Source organism: Salmo salar, chromosome 15 (assembly GCF_965601325.2).
Source record: "Salmo salar chromosome 15, fSalSal1, whole genome shotgun sequence".
In the NCBI taxonomy this organism is placed as follows: Eukaryota; Metazoa; Chordata; class Actinopteri; order Salmoniformes; family Salmonidae; genus Salmo; species Salmo salar.
This window is the reverse complement of record NC_138305.1, coordinates 108,594,349-108,614,754: the sequence shown is the minus strand read 5'-3', so window position 1 is coordinate 108,614,754 and position 20,406 is coordinate 108,594,349. Positions and strand designations below refer to the sequence as shown.

Below are 20,406 nucleotides of genomic sequence, written 5' to 3'. Positions count from 1 at the left end.
AAGGTAACTAACCATACACACCAGCCGTACTGCCAACCACAAGGTAACTAACCATACACACCAGCCGTACTGCCAACCACAAGGTAACTAACCATACACACCAGCCGTACTGCCAACCACAAGGTAACTAACCATACACACCAGCCGTACTGCCAACCACAAGGTAACTAACCATACACACCAGCCGTACTGCCAACCACAAGGTAACTAACCATACACACCAGCCGTACTGCCTACCACAACCACAAGGTAACTGACCATACACACCAGCTGTACTGCCTACCACAAGGTAACTAACCATACACACCAGCCGTACTGCCTACCACAAGGTAACTAACCATACACACCAGCCGTACCGCCTACCACAACCACAAGGTAACTAACCATACACACCAGCCGTACCGCCTACCACAACCACAAGGTAACTAACCATACACACCAGCCGTACCGCCTACCACAACCACAAGGTAACTGACCATACACACCAGCCGTACCGCCTACCACAAGGAAACTAACCATACACACCAGCCGTACCGCCTACCACAAGGTAACTAACCATACACACCAGCCGTACTGCCTACCACAAGGTAACTAACCATACACACCAGCCGTACTGCCTACCACAAGGTAACTAACCATACACACCAGCCGTACTGCCTACCACAAGGTAACTAACCATACACACCAGCCGTACTGCCAACCACAAGGTAACTAACCATACACACCAGCCGTACTGCCAACCACAAGGTAACTAACCATACACACCAGCCGTACTGCCTACCACAACCACAAGGTAACTAACCATACACACCAGCCGTACTGCCTACCACAACCACAAGGTAACTGACCATACACACCAGCTGTACTGCCTACCACAAGGTAACTAACCATACACACCAGCCGTACTGCCTACCACAACCACAAGGTAACTAACCATACACACCAGCCGTACTGCCTACCACAACCACAAGGTAACTAACCATACACACCAGCCGTACCGCCTACCACAACCACAAGGTAACTAACCATACACACCAGCCGTACTGCCTACCACAAGGTAACTCATTTTCCCTTGACTAACGTTTTCTCCTCGTTATGGCTTTTTAAAGTGGCTAAGGCTACATCAGGCTCAAAGGACCATGGGAATCTAACGGGCCCTCGTTGAAGCCTAATGTGGTCTCCTCTTTGTACTTAATGAATGTGTGAGATTACGTTCGCGTGTGTGAGACCAGTCCCACTCACCTCCCCTCTGTTACATGTCTCTCCCCTAGGACCAGTCCCACTCACCTCCCCTCTGTTACATGTCTCTCCCCTAGGACCAGTCCCACTCACCTCCCCTCTGTTACATGTCTCTCCCCTAGGACCAGTCCCACTCACCTCCCCTCTGTTACATGTCTCTCCCCTAGGACCAGTCCCACTCACCTCTCCCCTCTGTTACATGTCTCTCCCCTAGGACCAGTCCCACTCACCTCTCTCTCTCCTCTGTTACATGTCACTCCCCTAGGACCAGTCCCACTCACCTCTCCCCTCTGTTACATGTCTCTCCCCTAGGACCAGTCCCACTCACCTCTCTCTCTCCCCTGTTACATGTCTCTCCCCTAGGACCAGTCCCACTCACCTCTCTCTCCCCTCTGTTACATGTCTCTCCCCTAGGACCAGTCCCACTCACCTCTCTCTCCTCTGTTACATGTCTCTCCCCTAGGACCAGTCCCACTCACCTCCCCTCTGTTACATGTCTCTCCCCTAGGACCAGTCCCACTCACCTCTCCTCTGTTACATGTCTCTCCCCTAGGACCAGTCCCACTCACCTCTCCCCTCTGTTACATGTCTCTCCCCTAGGACCAGTCCCACTCACCTCTCTCTCTCCTCTGTTACATGTCTCTCCCCTAGGACCAGTCCCACTCACCTCTCTCTCCTCTGTTACATGTCTCTCCCCTAGGACCAGTCCCACTCACCTCTCTCCCCTCTGTTACATGTCTCTCCCCTAGGACCAGTCCCACTCACCTCCCCTCTGTTACATGTCTCTCCCCTAGGACCAGTCCCACTCACCTCTCTCTCCCCTGTTACATGTCTCTCCCCTAGGACCAGTCCCACTCACCTCTCCCCTGTTACATGTCTCTCCCCTAGGACCAGTCCCACTCACCTCCCCTCTGTTACATGTCTCTCCCCTAGGACCAGTCCCACTCACCTCCCCTCTGTTACATGTCTCTCACCTAGGACCAGTCCCACTCAACTCTCTCTCCTCTGTTACATGTCTCTCCCCTAGGACCAGTCCCACTCACCTCTCCCCTGTTACATGTCTCTCCCCTAGGACCAGTCCCACTCACCTCTCTCCCCCCTGTTACATGTCTCTCCCCTAGGACCAGTCCCACTCACCTCTCTCTCCCCTGTTACATGTCTCTCCCCTAGGACCAGTCCCACTCACCTCTCTCTCCCTCTGTTACATGTCTCTCCCCTAGGACCAGTCCCACTCACCTCTCTCTCCCCTCTGTTACATGTCTCTCCCCTAGGACCAGTCCCACTCACCTCCCCTCTGTTACATGTCTCTCCCCTAGGACCAGTCCCACTCACCTCTCTCTCCTCTGTTACATGTCTCTCCCCTAGGACCAGTCCCACTCACCTCTCTCTCCCCTGTTACATGTCTCTCCCCTAGGACCAGTCCCACTCACCTCTCTCTCCCCTGTTACATGTCTCTCCCCTAGGACCAGTCCCACTCACCTCTCCCCTCTGTTACATGTCTCTCCCCTAGGACCAGTCCCACTCACCTCTCTCTCCCCTCTGTTACATGTCTCTCCCCTAGGACCAGTCCCACTCACCTCCCCTCTGTTACATGTCTCTCCCCTAGGACCAGTCCCACTCACCTCCCCTCTGTTACATGTCTCTCCCCTAGGACCAGTCCCACTCACCTCTCCTCTGTTACATGTCTCTCCCCTAGGACCAGTCCCACTCACCTCCCCTCTGTTACATGTCTCTCCCCTAGGACCAGTCCCACTCACCTCTCTCTCCCCTGTTACATGTCTCTCCCCTAGGACCAGTCCCACTCACCTCTCTCTCTCCCCTGTTACATGTCTCTCCCCTAGGACCAGTCCCACTCACCTCTCTCTCTCCCCTGTTACATGTCTCTCCCCTAGGACCAGTCCCACTCACCTCTCTCTCTCCCCTGTTACATGTCTCTCCCCTAGGACCAGTCCCACTCACCTCTCTCTCTCCCCTGTTACATGTCTCTCCCCTAGGACCAGTCCCACTCACCTCTCTCTCTCCCCTGTTACATGTCTCTCCCCTAGGACCAGTCCCACTCACCTCCCCTCTGTTACATGTCTCTCCCCTAGGACCAGTCCCACTCACCTCTCTCCCCTCTGTTACATGTCTCTCCCCTAGGACCAGTCCCACTCACCTCTCCCCTCTGTTACATGTCTCTCCCCTAGGACCAGTCCCACTCACCTCTCTCTCCTCTGTTACATGTCTCTCCCCTAGGACCAGTCCCACTCACCTCTCTCCCTCTGTTACATGTCTCTCCCCTAGGACCAGTCCCACTCACCTCTCTCTCCTCTGTTACATGTCTCTCCCCTAGGACCAGTCCCACTCACCTCTCTCTCCTCTGTTACATGTCTCTCCCCTAGGACCAGTCCCACTCACCTCTCTCTCCTCTGTTACATGTCTCTCCCCTAGGACCAGTCCCACTCACCTCTCCCCTGTTACATGTCTCTCCCCTAGGACCAGTCCCACTCAACTCTCTCTCCTCTGTTACATGTCTCTCCCCTAGGACCAGTCCCACTCACCTCTCCCCTGTTACATGTCTCTCCCCTAGGACCAGTCCCACTCACCTCTCTCTCCTCTGTTACATGTCTCTCCCCTAGGACCAGTCCCACTCACCTCTCTCTCCCTCTGTTACATGTCTCTCCCCTAGGACCAGTCCCACTCACCTCTCTCTCCCTCTGTTACATGTCTCTCCCCTAGGACCAGTCCCACTCACCTCTCCCCTGTTACATGTCTCTCCCCTAGGACCAGTCCCACTCACCTCCCCTCTGTTACATGTCTCTCCCCTAGGACCAGTCCCACTCACCTCTCTCCCCTCTGTTACATGTCTCTCCCCTAGGACCAGTCCCACTCACCCTCCCCTCTGTTACATGTCTCTCCCCTAGGACCAGTCCCACTCACCTCTCTCTCCTCTGTTACATGTCTCTCCCCTAGGACCAGTCCCACTCACCTCTCCCCTCTGTTACATGTCTCTCCCCTAGGACCAGTCCCACTCACCTCTCTCTCCTCTGTTACATGTCTCTCCCCTAGGACCAGTCCCACTCACCTCTCTCTCCTCTGTTACATGTCTCTCCCCTAGGACCAGTCCCACTCACCTCTCTCTCCTCTGTTACATGTCTCTCCCCTAGGACCAGTCCCACTCACCTCTCCCCTGTTACATGTCTCTCCCCTAGGACCAGTCCCACTCACCTCTCTCTCCTCTGTTACATGTCTCTCCCCTAGGACCAGTCCCACTCACCTCTCCCCTGTTACATGTCTCTCCCCTAGGACCAGTCCCACTCACCTCTCTCTCCTCTGTTACATGTCTCTCCCCTAGGACCAGTCCCACTCACCTCTCTCTCCCCTCTGTTACATGTCTCTCCCCTAGGACCAGTCCCACTCACCTCTCTCTCCCCTCTGTTACATGTCTCTCCCCTAGGACCAGTCCCACTCACCTCTCCCCTGTTACATGTCTCTCCCCTAGGACCAGTCCCACTCACCTCTCTCTCCTCTGTTACATGTCTCTCCCCTAGGACCAGTCCCACTCACCTCTCTCCCCTGTTACATGTCTCTCCCCTAGGACCAGTCCCACTCACCTCTCTCTCCCCTGTTACATGTCTCTCCCCTAGGACCAGTCCCACTCACCTCTCTCTCCTCTGTTACATGTCTCTCCCCTAGGACCAGTCCCACTCACCTCTCTCTCCTCTGTTACATGTCTCTCCCCTAGGACCAGTCCCACTCACCTCTCTCTCCTCTGTTACATGTCTCTCCCCTAGGACCAGTCCCACTCACCTCTCTCTCCTCTGTTACATGTCTCTCCCCTAGGACCAGTCCCACTCACCTCTCTCTCCCCTCTGTTACATGTCTCTCCCCTAGGACCAGTCCCACTCACCTCTCTCTCCTCTGTTACATGTCTCTCCCCTAGGACCAGTCCCACTCACCTCTCCCCTCTGTTACATGTCTCTCCCCTAGGACCAGTCCCACTCACCTCTCTCTCCCCTGTTACATGTCTCTCCCCTAGGACCAGTCCCACTCACCTCTCTCTCCTCTGTTACATGTCACTCCCCTAGGACCAGTCCCACTCACCTCCCCTCTGTTACATGTCTCTCCCCTAGGACCAGTCCCACTCACCTCTCTCTCCCTCTGTTACATGTCTCTCCCCTAGGACCAGTCCCACTCACCTCTCTCTCCCTCTGTTACATGTCTCTCCCCTAGGACCAGTCCCACTCACCTCTCTCTCCCCTCTGTTACATGTCTCTCCCCTAGGACCAGTCCCACTCACCTCTCTCTCCTCTGTTACATGTCTCTCCCCTAGGACCAGTCCCACTCACCTCCCCTCTGTTACATGTCTCTCCCCTAGGACCAGTCCCACTCACCTCTCTCTCCCCTGTTACATGTCTCTCCCCTAGGACCAGTCCCACTCACCTCTCTCTCCCCTCTGTTACATGTCTCTCCCCTAGGACCAGTCCCACTCACCTCCCCTCTGTTACATGTCTCTCCCCTAGGACCAGTCCCACTCACCTCTCTCTCCCCTGTTACATGTCTCTCCCCTAGGACCAGTCCCACTCACCTCTCTCTCCTCTGTTACATGTCTCTCCCCTAGGACCAGTCCCACTCACCTCTCTCTCCCCTGTTACATGTCTCTCCCCTAGGACCAGTCCCACTCACCTCTCTCTCCCCTGTTACATGTCTCTCCCCTAGGACCAGTCCCACTCACCTCTCTCTCCCCTGTTACATGTCTCTCCCCTAGGACCAGTCCCACTCACCTCTCTCTCCTCGGTTACATGTCTCTCCCCTAGGACCAGTCCCACTCACCTCTCTCTCCTCTGTTACATGTCTCTCCCCTAGGACCAGTCCCACTCACCTCTCTCTCCTCTGTTACATGTCTCTCCCCTAGGACCAGTCCCACTCACCTCTCTCTCCTCTGTTACATGTCTCTCCCCTAGGACCAGTCCCACTCACCTCTCTCTCTCCCCTGTTACATGTCTCTCCCCTAGGACCAGTCCCACTCACCTCTCTCTCCCCTCTGTTACATGTCTCTCCCCTAGGACCAGTCCCACTCACCTCTCTCTCTCCCCTGTTACATGTCTCTCCCCTAGGACCAGTCCCACTCACCTCTCTCTCCTCTGTTACATGTCACTCCCCTAGGACCAGTCCCACTCACCTCTCCCCTGTTACATGTCTCTCCCCTAGGACCAGTCCCACTCACCTCTCTCTCCTCTGTTACATGTCTCTCCCCTAGGACCAGTCCCACTCACCTCTCTCTCCTCTGTTACATGTCACTCCCCTAGGACCAGTCCCACTCACCTCTCTCTCCTCTGTTACATGTCTCTCCCCTAGGACCAGTCCCACTCACCTCCCCTCTGTTACATGTCTCTCCCCTAGGACCAGTCCCACTCACCTCTCTCTCCTCTGTTACATGTCTCTCCCCTAGGACCAGTCCCACTCACCTCTCCTCTGTTACATGTCTCTCCCCTAGGACCAGTCCCACTCACCTCTCCTCTGTTACATGTCTCTCCCCTAGGACCAGTCCCACTCACCTCTCTCTCCTCTGTTACATGTCTCTCCCCTAGGACCAGTCCCACTCACCTCTCTCTCCTCTGTTACATGTCTCTCCCCTAGGACCAGTCCCACTCACCTCTCTCTCCCCTCTGTTACATGTCACTCCCCTAGGACCAGTCCCACTCAACTCTCTCTCCTCTGTTACATGTCTCTCCCCTAGGACCAGTCCCACTCACCTCTCCCCTCTGTTACATGTCTCTCCCCTAGGACCAGTCCCACTCACCTCCCCTCTGTTACATGTCTCTCCCCTAGGACCAGTCCCACTCACCTCTCTCCCCTCTGTTACATGTCTCTCCCCTAGGACCAGTCCCACTCACCTCTCTCCCCTCTGTTACATGTCTCTCCCCTAGGACCAGTCCCACTCACCTCTCTCTCCCCTCTGTTACATGTCTCTCCCCTAGGACCAGTCCCACTCACCTCTCTCTCTCCCCTGTTACATGTCTCTCCCCTAGGACCAGTCCCACTCACCTCTCTCTCCTCTGTTACATGTCTCTCCCCTAGGACCAGTCCCACTCACCTCTCTCTCCCCTCTGTTACATGTCTCTCCCCTAGGACCAGTCCCACTCACCTCTCTCCCCTCTGTTACATGTCTCTCCCCTAGGACCAGTCCCACTCACCTCTCTCTCCCCTCTGTTACATGTCTCTCCCCTAGGACCAGTCCCTGTTGAGCAACGCAGTGCAGTGTCTGAACAGCTGTAGTCGTGACAGCAGAGACCTGGACCCTGAGTTGTTCCAGCGCCTGGTCATCACGGCACGCTGCATCGCCATCATGAGACCCAGTAACCTGGTGCACTTCACCGAGACCAAACCTTCTGGTATTGATCCAGGTAACGACCTATTCACTGATACCTTCTGGTATTGATCCAGGTAACAACCTATTCACTGATACCTTCTGGTATTGATCCAGGTAACAACCTATTCACTGATACCTTCTGGTATTGATCCAGGTAACGACCTATTCACTGATACCTTCTGGTATTGATCCAGGTAACAACCTATTCACTGATACCTTCTGGTATTGATCCAGGTAACGACCTATTCACTGATACCTTCTGGTATTGATCCAGGTAACAACCTATTCACTGAAACCTTCTGGTATTGATCCAGGTAACAACCTATTCACTGATACCTTCTGGTATTGATCCAGGTAACGACCTATTCACTGATACCTTCTGGTATTGATCCAGGTAACAACCTATTCACTGATACCTTCTGGTATTGATCCAGGTAACGACCTATTCACTGATACCTTCTGGTATTGATCCAGGTAACGACCTATTCACTGATACCTTCTGGTATTGATCCAGGTAACGACCTATTCACTGATACCTTCTGGTATTGATCCAGGTAACGACCTATTCACTGATACCTTCTGGTATTGATCCAGGTAACGACCTATTCACTGATACCTTCTGGTATTGATCCAGGTAACGACCTATTCACTGATACCTTCTGGTATTGATCCAGGTAACGACCTATTCACTGATACCTTCTGGTATTGATCCAGGTAACGACCTATTCACTGATACCTTCTGGTATTGATCCAGGTAACGACCTATTCACTGAATCCTTCTGGTATTGATCCAGGTAACGACCTATTCACTTAGTTTTAGATCAGTTTAGTCTGGACACTTTAATATTGACTAGTCAGATATTCCCGTCACAAGATGAATCCCCTGCTGTGGTTTTACAGCTCTCCGTCCCCACTACATGTATTATTGTCTCCACAATCACTGTTAGGAAACAGTTCGATCTCGCTACTTCATTCAGGTCAATAATAAGAGGTCAAAGTTTCACACTTGTTTTTTTTCTTTGTTCAGAGATGACTGAGGAGGGCCAGAAACAGATGGACAGTGAGGGCTGTAACTTCATCATGCAGCTGGTCAATAACTTCTGGAAGCTCCATGCCCTCAAACCGAAGAACGCTTTCCTGGCTCCTGCCTGTCTGCCAGGTAAACTCACATTGTCTTTCCTGGCTCCTGCCTGTCTGCCAGGTAAACTAACATTGTCTTTCCTGGCTCCTGCCTGTCTGCCAGGTAAACTAACATTGTCTTTCCTGGCTCCTGCCTGTCTGCCAGGTAAACTCACATTGTCTTTCCTGGCTCCTGCCTGTCTGCCAGGTAAACTCACATTGTCTTTCCTGGCTCCTGCCTGTCTGCCAGGTAAACTAACATTGTCTTTCCTGGCTCCTGCCTGTCTGCCAGGTAAACTCACATTGTCTTTCCTGGCCCCTGTCTGTCTGCCAGGTAAACTCACATTGTCTTTCCTGGCCCCTGTCTGTCTGCCAGGTAAACTAGCATCGTCTCATAGCTGTGTAGTATTCAGTTTGGTGACATGTTTTCAAACCAACATTTTTGTTTTAATTAGGATTTGTTTTGGCGCACGGCGTGATCTGCTGTAAAAAAAATAAAATCTGGATGTTTGAACACTAAATTATATGAGTCGTCAATCGATCAATTGTTGTTCCTCTCCAGGTCTGACCCACATTGAAGCTACAGTAAACGCATTGGTGGACATCATCCATGGGTTCTGCACCTGCGAGCTGGACTACATTAACGTTGCCTCCAAGATCTACATGCAGATGCTACTGTGTCCCGTATGTTCCTCAGTTACACTTTAGACATAGACCTGTGAAAAATATATTTGCAATAGTCATTTTTTTGCTGTGTTGATTCTGGATCCGCATTTTTGCTGTGTTCAAACTTGTTTCTTTACCTAAATAGCACTTAAATTATGTTTTTTAAAAAAGTGATTGATTCTGTTCTGTATTCCAGGACACGTCTGTTAGCTTCGCCTGTAAGCAGGCCCTGATCCGAGTGCTCCGACCCAGGAACAAACGCCGCCACGTGACTCTTCCGTCTCCCCCTCGCTCCAACACACCCATGGGTAGGTATCTCCGTCTCCCCCTCGCTCCAACACACCCATGGGTAGGTATCTCCGTCTCCCCCTCGCTCCAACACACCCATGGGTAGGTATCTCCGTCTCCCCCTCGCTCCAACACACCATCATGGGTAGGTATCTCCGTCTCCCCCTCGCTCCAACACACCCATGGGTAGGTATCTCCGTCTCCCCCTCGCTCCAACACACCCATGGGTAGGTATCTCCTACCGCTGAATCAGACGAGGGCTTTCAAACCCTGTTTTCCTGGAGAGCAATATTCCTGTAGGTTTTCACTCGAATCCCATTTTGTAACTAATCTGATTCAGTTTATCAACCCAGCTAATAATTAGAATCAGGTGCGTTAGATTGGGGTTGGAATGAAAACCTGGAGGACGGTAGCCTCCCAGGAACTGGGTTAGATAGCCCTAAACTAGACCAATAGAACAGCCAGAAAGTGTTTGCAAGTTAATTTCAGAACGGTATAAATTAAAAATATATATATATATATACTTTTGTTTAGACTTTTCTGTTTTTCTTTCTTTATTTTAGAATCTTTTTTCAACATCTTCTGCTCTATTAATCTCTTAGTGTTCGGAGCGAAGGCTTGGACAAATCAGAAACCACTAAATGTTTCCATCGACACTGAGTGTTCTCCTCCTTTCTCCTCCTTTCTCCTCCTTTCTTCCTGTTTCTCCCTGTTCCTCCATCTGTTCCTCCATCTGTTCCTCCATCTGTTCCTCCATCTCTCTCCCTGTTCCTCCATCTCTCTCTCCCTGTTCCTCCATCTCTCTCTCCCTGTTCCTCCATCTCTCTCTCCCTGTTCCTCCATCTCTCTCTCCCTGTTCCTCCATCTCTCTCTCCCTGTTCCTCCATCTCTCTCTCCCTGTTCCTCCATCTCTCTCTCCCTGTTCCTCCATCTCTCTCTCCCTGTTCCTCCATCTCTCTCTCCCTGTTCCTCCATCTCTCTCTCCCTGTTCCTCCATCTCTCTCTCCCTGTTCCTCCATCTCTCTCTCCCTGTTCCTCCATCTCTCTCTCCCTGTTCCTCCATCTCTCTCTCCCTGTTCCTCCATCTCTCTCTCCCTGTTCCTCCATCTCTCTCTCCCTGTTCCTCCATCTCTCTCTCCCTGTTCCTCCATCTCTCTCTCCCTGTTCCTCCATCTGTTCCTCCCTGTTCCTCCATCTCTCTCTCCCTGTTCCTCCATCTCTCTCTCCCTGTTCCTCCATCTCTCTCTCTCCCTGTTCCTCCATCTCTCTCTCTCCCTGTTCCTCCATCTCTCTCTCTCCCTGTTCCTCCATCTCTCTCTCTCCCTGTTCCTCCATCTCTCTCTCTCCCTGTTCCTCCATCTCTCTCTCTCCCTGTTCCTCCATCTCTCTCTCTCCCTGTTCCTCCATCTCTCTCTCTCCCTGTTCCTCCATCTCTCTCTCTCCCTGTTCCTCCATCTCTCTCTCTCCCTGTTCCTCCATCTCTCTCTCTCCCTGTTCCTCCATCTCTCTCTCTCCCTGTTCCTCCTCCTCCAGGAGACAAAGACGATGATGATGAGGATGATGTTGATGACAAGATGCAGCCGTCGGGCCTGACGGGAGGAGAGGGGGGCAGGCAGGAGAGTCAGGAGCAGGGTGAGGTCGACCATGGCGACTTTGAGATGGTGGTGAGTCTCTTTGAGATGGTGGTGAGTCTGGTCCAATCGCTAGTGTCCACTCCTCCTCACCCACTCCTCATACACACTGTAGTAATCTAGTGTCCACTCCTCATACACACTGTAGTAATCTAGTGTCCACTCCTCCTCACCCACTCCTCATACACACTGTAGTAATCTAGTGTCCACTCCTCATACACACTGTAGTAATCTAGTGTCCACTCCTCCTCACCCACTCCTCATACACACTGTAGTAATCTAGCGTCCACTCCTCATACACACTGTAGTAATCTAGCGTCCACTCCTCATACACACTGTAGTAATCTAGCGTCCACTCCTCATACACACTGTAGTAATCTAGTGTCCACTCCTCATGCACACTGTAGTAATCTAGTGTCCACTCCTCATACACACTGTAGTAATCTAGTGTCCACTCCTCATACACACTGTAGTAATCTAGCGTCCACTCCTCATACACACTGTAGTAATCTAGTGTCCACTCCTCATACACACTGTAGTAATCTAGCGTCCACTCCTCATACACACTGTAGTAATCTAGCGTCCACTCCTCATACACACTGTAGTAATCTAGCGTCCACTCCTCATACACACTGTAGTAATCTAGTGTCCACTCCTCATACACACTGTAGTAATCTAGTGTCCACTCCTCATACACACTGTAGTAATCTAGTGTCCACTCCTCATACACACTGTAGTAATCTAGTGTCCACTCCTCATACACACTGTAGTAATCTAGTGTCCACTCCTCATACACACTGTAGTAATCTAGTGTCCACTCCTCATGCACACTGTAGTAATCTAGTGTCCACTCCTCATACACACTGTAGTAATCTAGTGTCCACTCCTCATACACACTGTAGTAATCTAGCGTCCACTCCTCATGCACACTGTAGTAATCTAGCGTCCACTCCTCATACACACTGTAGTAATCTAGCGTCCACTCCTCATGCACAAACAGGACTCAAGTCGCATTACCACGGTAACATCCCGCCCTTAAAGGGGCAGGTGAACATTTTTGTCTCAGTAATATTTTTGTTAAAAGATTCAGGTCACAGAAAATGTGATTTTTTAAACAATTGTGTCACATTACATCCTACTACTAATACATGTATTGTTTTAGAAACATGACAACGCATGCTCATCTGTTTTTTTTGTGTTGGTATAATTTTAGAGGGACATTTTTTTGTGGGGCTGGTAAAAAAATAAATCTGGTTGGCTGGTTAGAGTTTTAAATCTACCTGCAACAGTGGCTGGTGGACCAAAAAGTACATTTTAGGCCCTGCAAATAGCCATATTAACATCTGTGATATGTACAAAACAAAATATATATATATATTTATAAAAAAACACACACCAAAATACTGTTCATGATGTAAAAATGTTAAACGTGATCTGTGATTTTGATAGGGTTTGCTTATTGTCTGTTATGTCTGGTCTGTGTATCTCTATCCAGTCTGAATCCATGGTTCTGGACACGGCGGAGAATGTGAACAATGGCAACCCGTCTCCGCTGGAGGCTCTTCTGGCCGGAGCCGAGGGCTTCCCTCCGATGCTGGACATCCCCCCAGACGCTGACGACGAGACCATGGTGGAGCTGGCCATCGCGCTGAGTCTTCAGCAAGACCAGCAAGGTCAATACTCACTAATACCACACCGTCGTAAAAATTAATACTCCAGTCCAGATTATACATATTGTGGTACCTTAATCTGGTTTGCCAATAATCTTTTGCCTGGAAAAGTTACCCATGATGTTTATCGACTGACTGTTTCTGTACCCTTGCTTGACATGGTAGCATAGTTTACTAATGCTAGCATCGCCATTAGACTCTGGATCAACAAACCGCTGTCTGTGTGTGGGAGTTGAGGTTTGACAACCCTGTTGTAGTTGTAATATTCTAGGCTCTAGCAGCAGCAGCAGTGCCCTAGGTCTCCAGTCTGTAGCTCTGTCAGGTCAGACTCACTGTAGCAGTGAGATGTGAAGGTTTAGCTGTGTTGATAATGATGTTGTGGTGTTATTATGGGTTGATCCAGGCAGCAGCAGCAGTGCCCTAGGTCTCCAGTCTCTAGCTCTGTCAGGTCAGACTCACTGTAGCTGTGTTGATAATGATGTTGTGGTGTTATTATGGGTTGATCCAGGCAGCAGCAGCAGTGCCCTAGGTCTCCAGTCTGTAGCTCTGTCAGGTCAGACTCACTGTAGCTGTGTTGATAATGATGTTGTGGTGTTATTATGGGTTGATCCAGGCAGCAGCAGCAGTGCCCTAGGTCTCCAGTCTCTAGGCCTGTCAGGTCAGACTCACTGTAGCTGTGTTGATAATGATGTTATTATGGGTTGATCCAGGCAGCAGCAGCAGTGCCCTAGGTCTCCAGTCTCTAGCTCTGTCAGGTCAGACTCACTGTAGCAGTGTTGATAATGATGTTGTGGTGTTATTATGGGTTGATCCAGGCAGCAGCAGCAGTGCCCTAGGTCTCCAGTCTCTAGGCCTGTCAGGTCAGACTCACTGTAGCTGTGTTGATAATGATGTTGTGGTGTTATTATGGGTTGATCCAGGCAGCAGCAGCAGTGCCCTAGGTCTCCAGTCTGTAGCTCTGTCAGGTCAGACTCACTGTAGCTGTGTTGATAATGATGTTATTATGGGTTGATCCAGGCAGCAGCAGCAGTGCCCTAGGTCTCCAGTCTCTAGGCCTGTCAGGTCAGACTCACTGTAGCTGTGTTGATAATGATGTTATTATGGGTTGATCCAGGCAGCAGCAGCAGTGCCCTAGGTCTCCAGTCTCTAGGCCTGTCAGGTCAGACTCACTGTAGCTGTGTTGATAATGATGTTATTATGGGTTGATCCAGGCAGCAGCAGCAGTGCCCTAGGTCTCCAGTCTCTAGCTCTGTCAGGTCAGACTCACTGTAGCTGTGTTGATAATGATGTTATTATGGGTTGATCCAGGCAGCAGCAGCAGTGCCCTAGGTCTCCAGTCTCTAGCTCTGTCAGGTCAGACTCACTGTAGCTGTGTTGATAATGATGTTGTGGTGTTATTATGGGTTGATCCAGGCAGCAGCAGCAGTGCCCTAGGTCTCCAGTCTCTAGGCCTGTCAGGTCAGGCTCCCAGCTCTTCTTCTCTGGATGCAGGGACCCTGTCAGACACCACCGCATCAGGTAATGAAGCTCATTCTACACACAGACTACGACCAACTTTTTAAAATCTGTTTTAAAACACCACTCTCAGGGACGGTTTTAAGCCCCATTGGTTCTCCATTGAAAGTGTCTTGTAGTTCAAGACTAGGATTAATCTGGATTTGGGCAACTGGACTCAGTTTTTCTATTCCATTAACCTCTATGGGCTAGGTGGGACGCTAGCGTGCCACCCGTGGTGCACTCCATCAACAGCAGGTGCATTTCAAGAGCGGCAAATTTGAATCCAAATAAATGTCAAAATTCAAATTTTTCAAACATACAACTATTTTACACCCTTTGAAAGATAAACATCTCCTTAATCTAACCACGTTTTACGATTTCAAAAAGGTTTTACGGCGAAAGCATAAATTTAGAGTATGTTAGGACAGTACATTTACAAGAGTTGTGTGTAATGTTTTGTCAAGTCAAAGACAGGGTCACCAAAACCATAAAACCAGATAAAATGATGCACTAACCTTTTACAATCTCCATCAGATGACACTCCTAGGACATTATGTTAGACAATGCATGCATTTTTAGTTCTATCAAGTTCATATTTATATCCAAAAACAGCGTTTTACTATGGCATTGATGTTGAGGAAATCGTTTCCCTCCAATAACCGGCAGTCAAGTCAGCGTCACAAATTAAATAATTAAAATTAGAAAACATTGGTAAAATATTATATTGTCATTTAAAGAATTATAGATTTACATCTCTTGAACGCAATCAACTTGCCAGATTTAAAAATAACCTTACTGGGAAATCACACTTTGCAATAATCTGAGCACTGCGCCCAGAAAAATACGCGTTGCGATACAGACTAGACGTCATGTTGGGGAGATCTAAAATCGAAAATACTATGTAAATAATCCATTACCTTTGATTCTCTTCATCAGATGTCACTTCCAGGTATCACAGGTCCATAACGAATGTAGTTTTGTTCAAAAAAGCTCATCATTTATGTCCAAAAATCTCCGTCTTGTTAGCACATGATCTAAGCCAGCCGGACTTCTCGTCATGAACGAGGGGAAAAAATATATTTACGTTCGTTCAAACATGTCAAACGTTGTATAGCATAAATCATTAGGGCCTTTTTTAACCAGAACATGAATAATATTCAAGGTGGACGAATGCATACTCTTTTATAACGTATTGGAACGAGGGTACCCAACATGAACTCGCGCGCCAGGTGTCTAATGGGACATCATCGTTCCATGGCTCTTGTTCGGTCAGATCTCCCTCCAGAAGACTCAAAACACTTTGTAAAGGCTGGTGACATCTAGTGGAAGCAATAGGAAGTGCCAAAATATTCCTCAGCCCCTGTGTTTTTCAATGGGATAGGTTTAAAGGTAATACAACACATCAGGTATCCACTTCCTGTCAGAAAATGTCTCAGGGTTTTGCCTGCCAAATGAGTTCTGTTATACTCACAGACACCATTCAAACAGTTTTAGAAACTTTAGAGTGTTTTCTATCCATATGTAATAAGTATATGCATATTCTAGTTACTGGGTAGGATTAGTAACCAGATTAAATCGGGTACATTTTTTTTATCAGGTTAACAAAAAAGCAGAATAGGGGAGGGAGGGTGTTTTTCGTGTAACAGCTGTGCTTATGCTTCTAGAGGAGGGAGGGTGTTTTTCCTGTAACAGCTGTGCTTATGCTTCTAGAGGAGGGAGGGTGTTTTTCCTGTAACAGCTGTGCTTATGCTTCTAGAGGAGGGAGGGTGTTTTTCCTGTAACAGCTGTGCTTATGCTTCTAGAGGAGGGAGGGTATTTTTCCTGTAACAGCTGTGCTTATGCTTCTAGAGGAGGGAGGGTGTTTTTCCTGTAACAGCTGTGCTTATGCTTCTAGAGGAGGGAGGGTATTTTTCCTGTAACAGCTGTGCTTATGCTTCTAGAGGAGGGAGGGTGTTTTTCCTGTAACAGCTACGCTTATGCTTCTAGAGGAGGGAGGGTATTTTTCCTGTAACAGCTGTGGTTATGCTTCCAGCCCCAGCATCAGACGATGAGGGCAGCACGGCCGCCACGGACGGTTCTACGCTACGGACCTCTCCGGCCGAGCACGGGGGCAGCGTGGGGTCCGAGAGCGGGGGGTCTGCCATCGACTCAGTGGCAGGAGAACACAGTGGTGAGTTGACACACAGAGGAAACTGTAATGCCCTGTTCAAATGACCTTCCTGCTTTCCTTGGAAGTGATCTGATTTTAGAAATGGCTGGACATGTGAATGCCACGTAGTGGAGCTGTTGTGTTCATCTGTCTAATCATGTCTAATTAGTTATTATTTCAAGGAAAGGAGGCAGGAAGGATGGACTTTTTAAGCCAAATCGAATCACAACTAATCCCTAGCCTTGTACCCACTAAAACACTAAGTCCTAGGCACTTGGCGGAGGTCTGTTTTTCTCATGTTCATCCTCCTTTCCTCGTCTCTCTCTCTCTCTCTAGTGTCAGGCCGCAGTAGTGCGTATGGGGACACAACCGTTGAGGGCCACCCAGCAGGACCAGGCAGTGTGAGCTCCAGCACAGGGGCCATCAGCACCACCACAGCCCAGCAGGAGGGAGACGGATCGGACGGAGACGGAGAGACAGAAGGGGACATCCACACCAGCAACAGGTCAGGAACAACCAAGGCACTGACTTTCCCCATTTTTGAACTTTTGAACTGTTTGCAGTGGTGGTCCTTAGAAACGTTGCGATTGACCATCACTTCTCACGGAAAGAAGGAGAATCTCTAAGGACATTTTTGATTGCGTATCTGATATCTGTTTATCCAGTACCAGTCAAAAGTTTGGACACACTCACTCATTCAAGGGTTTTTCTTTATTTTGACTATTTTCTACATTGTAGAATAATAGTGAAGACATCAAAACTATGAAATAACACATATGGAATCATAGATTATTCAAAGTAGCAACCCGTTTCCTTGATATCTTTGCACATACTTGGCATTCTCTCTACCATCTTCACCTGGAATGCTTTTCCAACAGTCTTGAAGGAGTTCCCACATATGCTGAGCACTTGTTGACTGCATTTCCTTCCCTCTGCAGTCCAACTCATCCCAAACCATCTCAAATTGGGTTGAGGTCAGGGGATTGTGGAGGCCAGGTCATCTGACGCAGCACTCCGTCACTCTCCTTCTTGGTCAAATAGCCCTTACACAGCCTGGATGTGTGTTGGGTCATTGTCCTGTTGAGAAACAAATGATTGTCCCCCTAAGCCCAAACCAGATGGGATGGCGTATTGCTGCAGAATGCAGTGGTAGCCATGCTGGTTAAGTGTGCCTTGAAATCTAAATAAATCACTGACAGTGTCACCTGCAAACAACCATCACACCTCCTCCTCCATGCTTCACGGTGGGAACCACACATGCAGAGATCATCCGTTGACCTGCGTCTCACAAAGACACGGAGGTTAGAACCAAAAATCTCAAAGTTGGGCTCATTAGACCGAAGGACAGATTTCAAATCAAATTGTATTAGTCACATGCACCGAATACAACAGGTGTAGACCTTACAGTGAAATGCTGAATACAACGGGTGTAGTAGACCTTACAGTGAAATGCTGAATACAACAGGTGTAGACCTTACAGTGAAATGCTTCCTTACGAGCCCCTAACCAACAGTGCAGTTAAAGAAAATACGGATAAGAATAAGAAATAAAAGTAACAAGTAATTAAAGAGCAGCAGTAAAATAACAATAGCGAGACTATATACAGGGGGGGGTACCGGTACAGAGTCAATGTGGGGGGGCACCGGTTAGTTGAGGTAATATGTACATGTAGGTAGAGTTATTAAAATACTATGTATAGATGATAACAACAGACAGTAGCAGCGGTGTAAAAGAGGGGGGTAATGCAAATATTCTGGGTAGCCATTTGATTAGGTGTTCAGGCAGGAGTCTTATGGCTTGTGGGTAGAAGCTGTTTAGAAGCCTCTTGGACCTTGACTTGGAACTCTGGTACCGCTTGCCGTGGGGTAGCAGAGAGAACAGTCTATGACTGGGGGTGGCTGGAGTCTTTGACCATTTTTAGGACCTTCCTCTGACACCGCCTGGTATAGAGGTCCTGGATGGCAGGAAGCTTGACCCCAGTGATGTACTGGGCCGTTCGCACTACCCTCTGTAGTGCCTTGCGGTCGGAGGCCGAGCAGTTGTCATACAAGGAAGTGATGCAACCAGTAAGGATGTTCTCGATGGTGCAGCTGTAGAACCTTTTTGAGGATTTTGCCAAATATATTCAGTCTGAGGGGGAATAGGTTTTGTCGTCCCCTCTTCACAACTGTCTTGGTGTGTATGGACCACGATAGTTTGGTGATGTGGACACCAAGGAACTTGAAGCTCTCAACCTGCTTCACTGCAGCCCCGTCGATGAGAATGGGGGCGTGATTGGTCCTCTTTTTCCTGTAGTCCACAATCATCTCCTTTGTCTTGATCACGTTGAGGGAGAGGTCTAATGTCCATTGCTCGTGTTTCTTGGCCCAAGCAAGTCTCTTCTTCTTATTGGTGTCCTTTATTAGTGGTTTCTTTGCAGCAATTCGACCATGAAGGCCTGATTCACACAGTCTCCTCTGAACAGTTGATGTTGAGATATGTCTGTTACTTGAACCCTGTGAAGCATTTATTTTGGCTGCAATTTCTGAGGCTGGTAACTCTAATGAACTTATCCTCTGCAGCAGAGGTAACTCTGGGTCTTCCTTTCCTGTGGCGGTCCTCATGAGAGCCAGTTTCATCATAGAGCTTGATGGTTTTTGGACTGCACTTGAAAAAACTTTAAAAGTTCTTGAAATTTTCCAGATTGACTGACATTCATGTCAAAAAATAATGGACTGTCGTTTCTCTTTGCTTATTTGAGCTGTTCTTGTCATAATATGGACTTGGTTTTTTACCAAATAGGGCAATCTTCTGTATACCACCACTACCTTGTCACAACACAACTGATTGACTCAAACACATTAATTTGTGGAATTTCTTTCCTCCTTAACTTTTAACAAGACACACCTGTTAATTGAAATGCATTCCAGGTGACTACCTCATGAAGCTGGTTGAGAGAATGCCAAGAGTGTGCAAAGATGTCATCAAGACAAAGGGTGGCTACTTTGGAGAATGTCATAAAATATATTTAGATTTTTTTTTTTTGGTTACTACATGATTCCATGTGTGTTATTTCATAGTTTTAATGTCTTCACTATTATTCTACAACGTAGGAAAAAAGTCAAAATAAAGAAAAACCCTTGAATGAGTAGGTGTGTCCAAACTTTAGACTGGTACTGCATATCTAACCACGCCTGTTGTCTCTATGGCAACAGTGTAGAATTGTTTGGATTGCTTTGTTTTCTGACGTTCTTCTTGTATCTGTCCTAGACTCCACATGGTCCGTCTGATGCTGCTGGAGCGACTCCTACAGCACCTGCCCCAGCTGGACAGTGTAGGAGGAGTCCACGCTATTCCTTACATGCAGGTACTAGCCCGTTACTGTTGTACTGGCCTTTCATCCACTCAAACTTGTCTTTTTTTTTTTACTGCCAATGATTTTGCAGATACCGACTGTTTGGGAGGATTTGGAACAATCGTGATATTCATTTATTATTATTTTTTTTACTTTAGTTGAATGTACTGATTGGGAGGCTGTCGCAAATGGCACCCTGGTCAAAAGTAGTGCACTATATAGGGAATAGGGCTCTGGTCTAAAGTAGTGCACTATGTAGGGAATAGGGCTCTGGTCTATAGTAGTGCACTATATAGGGAATAGGGCTCTGGTCTAAAGTAGTGCACTATATAGGGAATAGGGCTCTGGTCTAAAGTACTGCACTATATAGGGAATAGGGCTCTGGTCTAAAGTAGTGCACTATATAGGGAATAGGGTGCCATTTGGAACCTACCCTCAGTCTTTCAGGATATAGAGCATTC

General features: G+C 48.8%; 1 protein-coding gene across 1 annotated transcript in view; it reads left to right on the top strand.

Moving 5' to 3' along the window:
- Positions 1–20,406, top strand: part of LOC106572902 (E3 ubiquitin-protein ligase UBR4) — a 159,279-nt gene that overhangs the window by 77,700 nt on the left and 61,173 nt on the right. Inside the window, 10 exon segments of the mRNA XM_082962270.1 lie at positions 7,451–7,625; positions 8,619–8,750; positions 9,273–9,394; positions 9,573–9,684; positions 11,198–11,328; positions 12,791–12,968; positions 14,379–14,483; positions 16,495–16,632; positions 16,948–17,116; positions 19,861–19,957. Of these exon segments, the coding sequence (XP_082818396.1) occupies positions 7,451–7,625; positions 8,619–8,750; positions 9,273–9,394; positions 9,573–9,684; positions 11,198–11,328; positions 12,791–12,968; positions 14,379–14,483; positions 16,495–16,632; positions 16,948–17,116; positions 19,861–19,957 (1,359 nt within the window).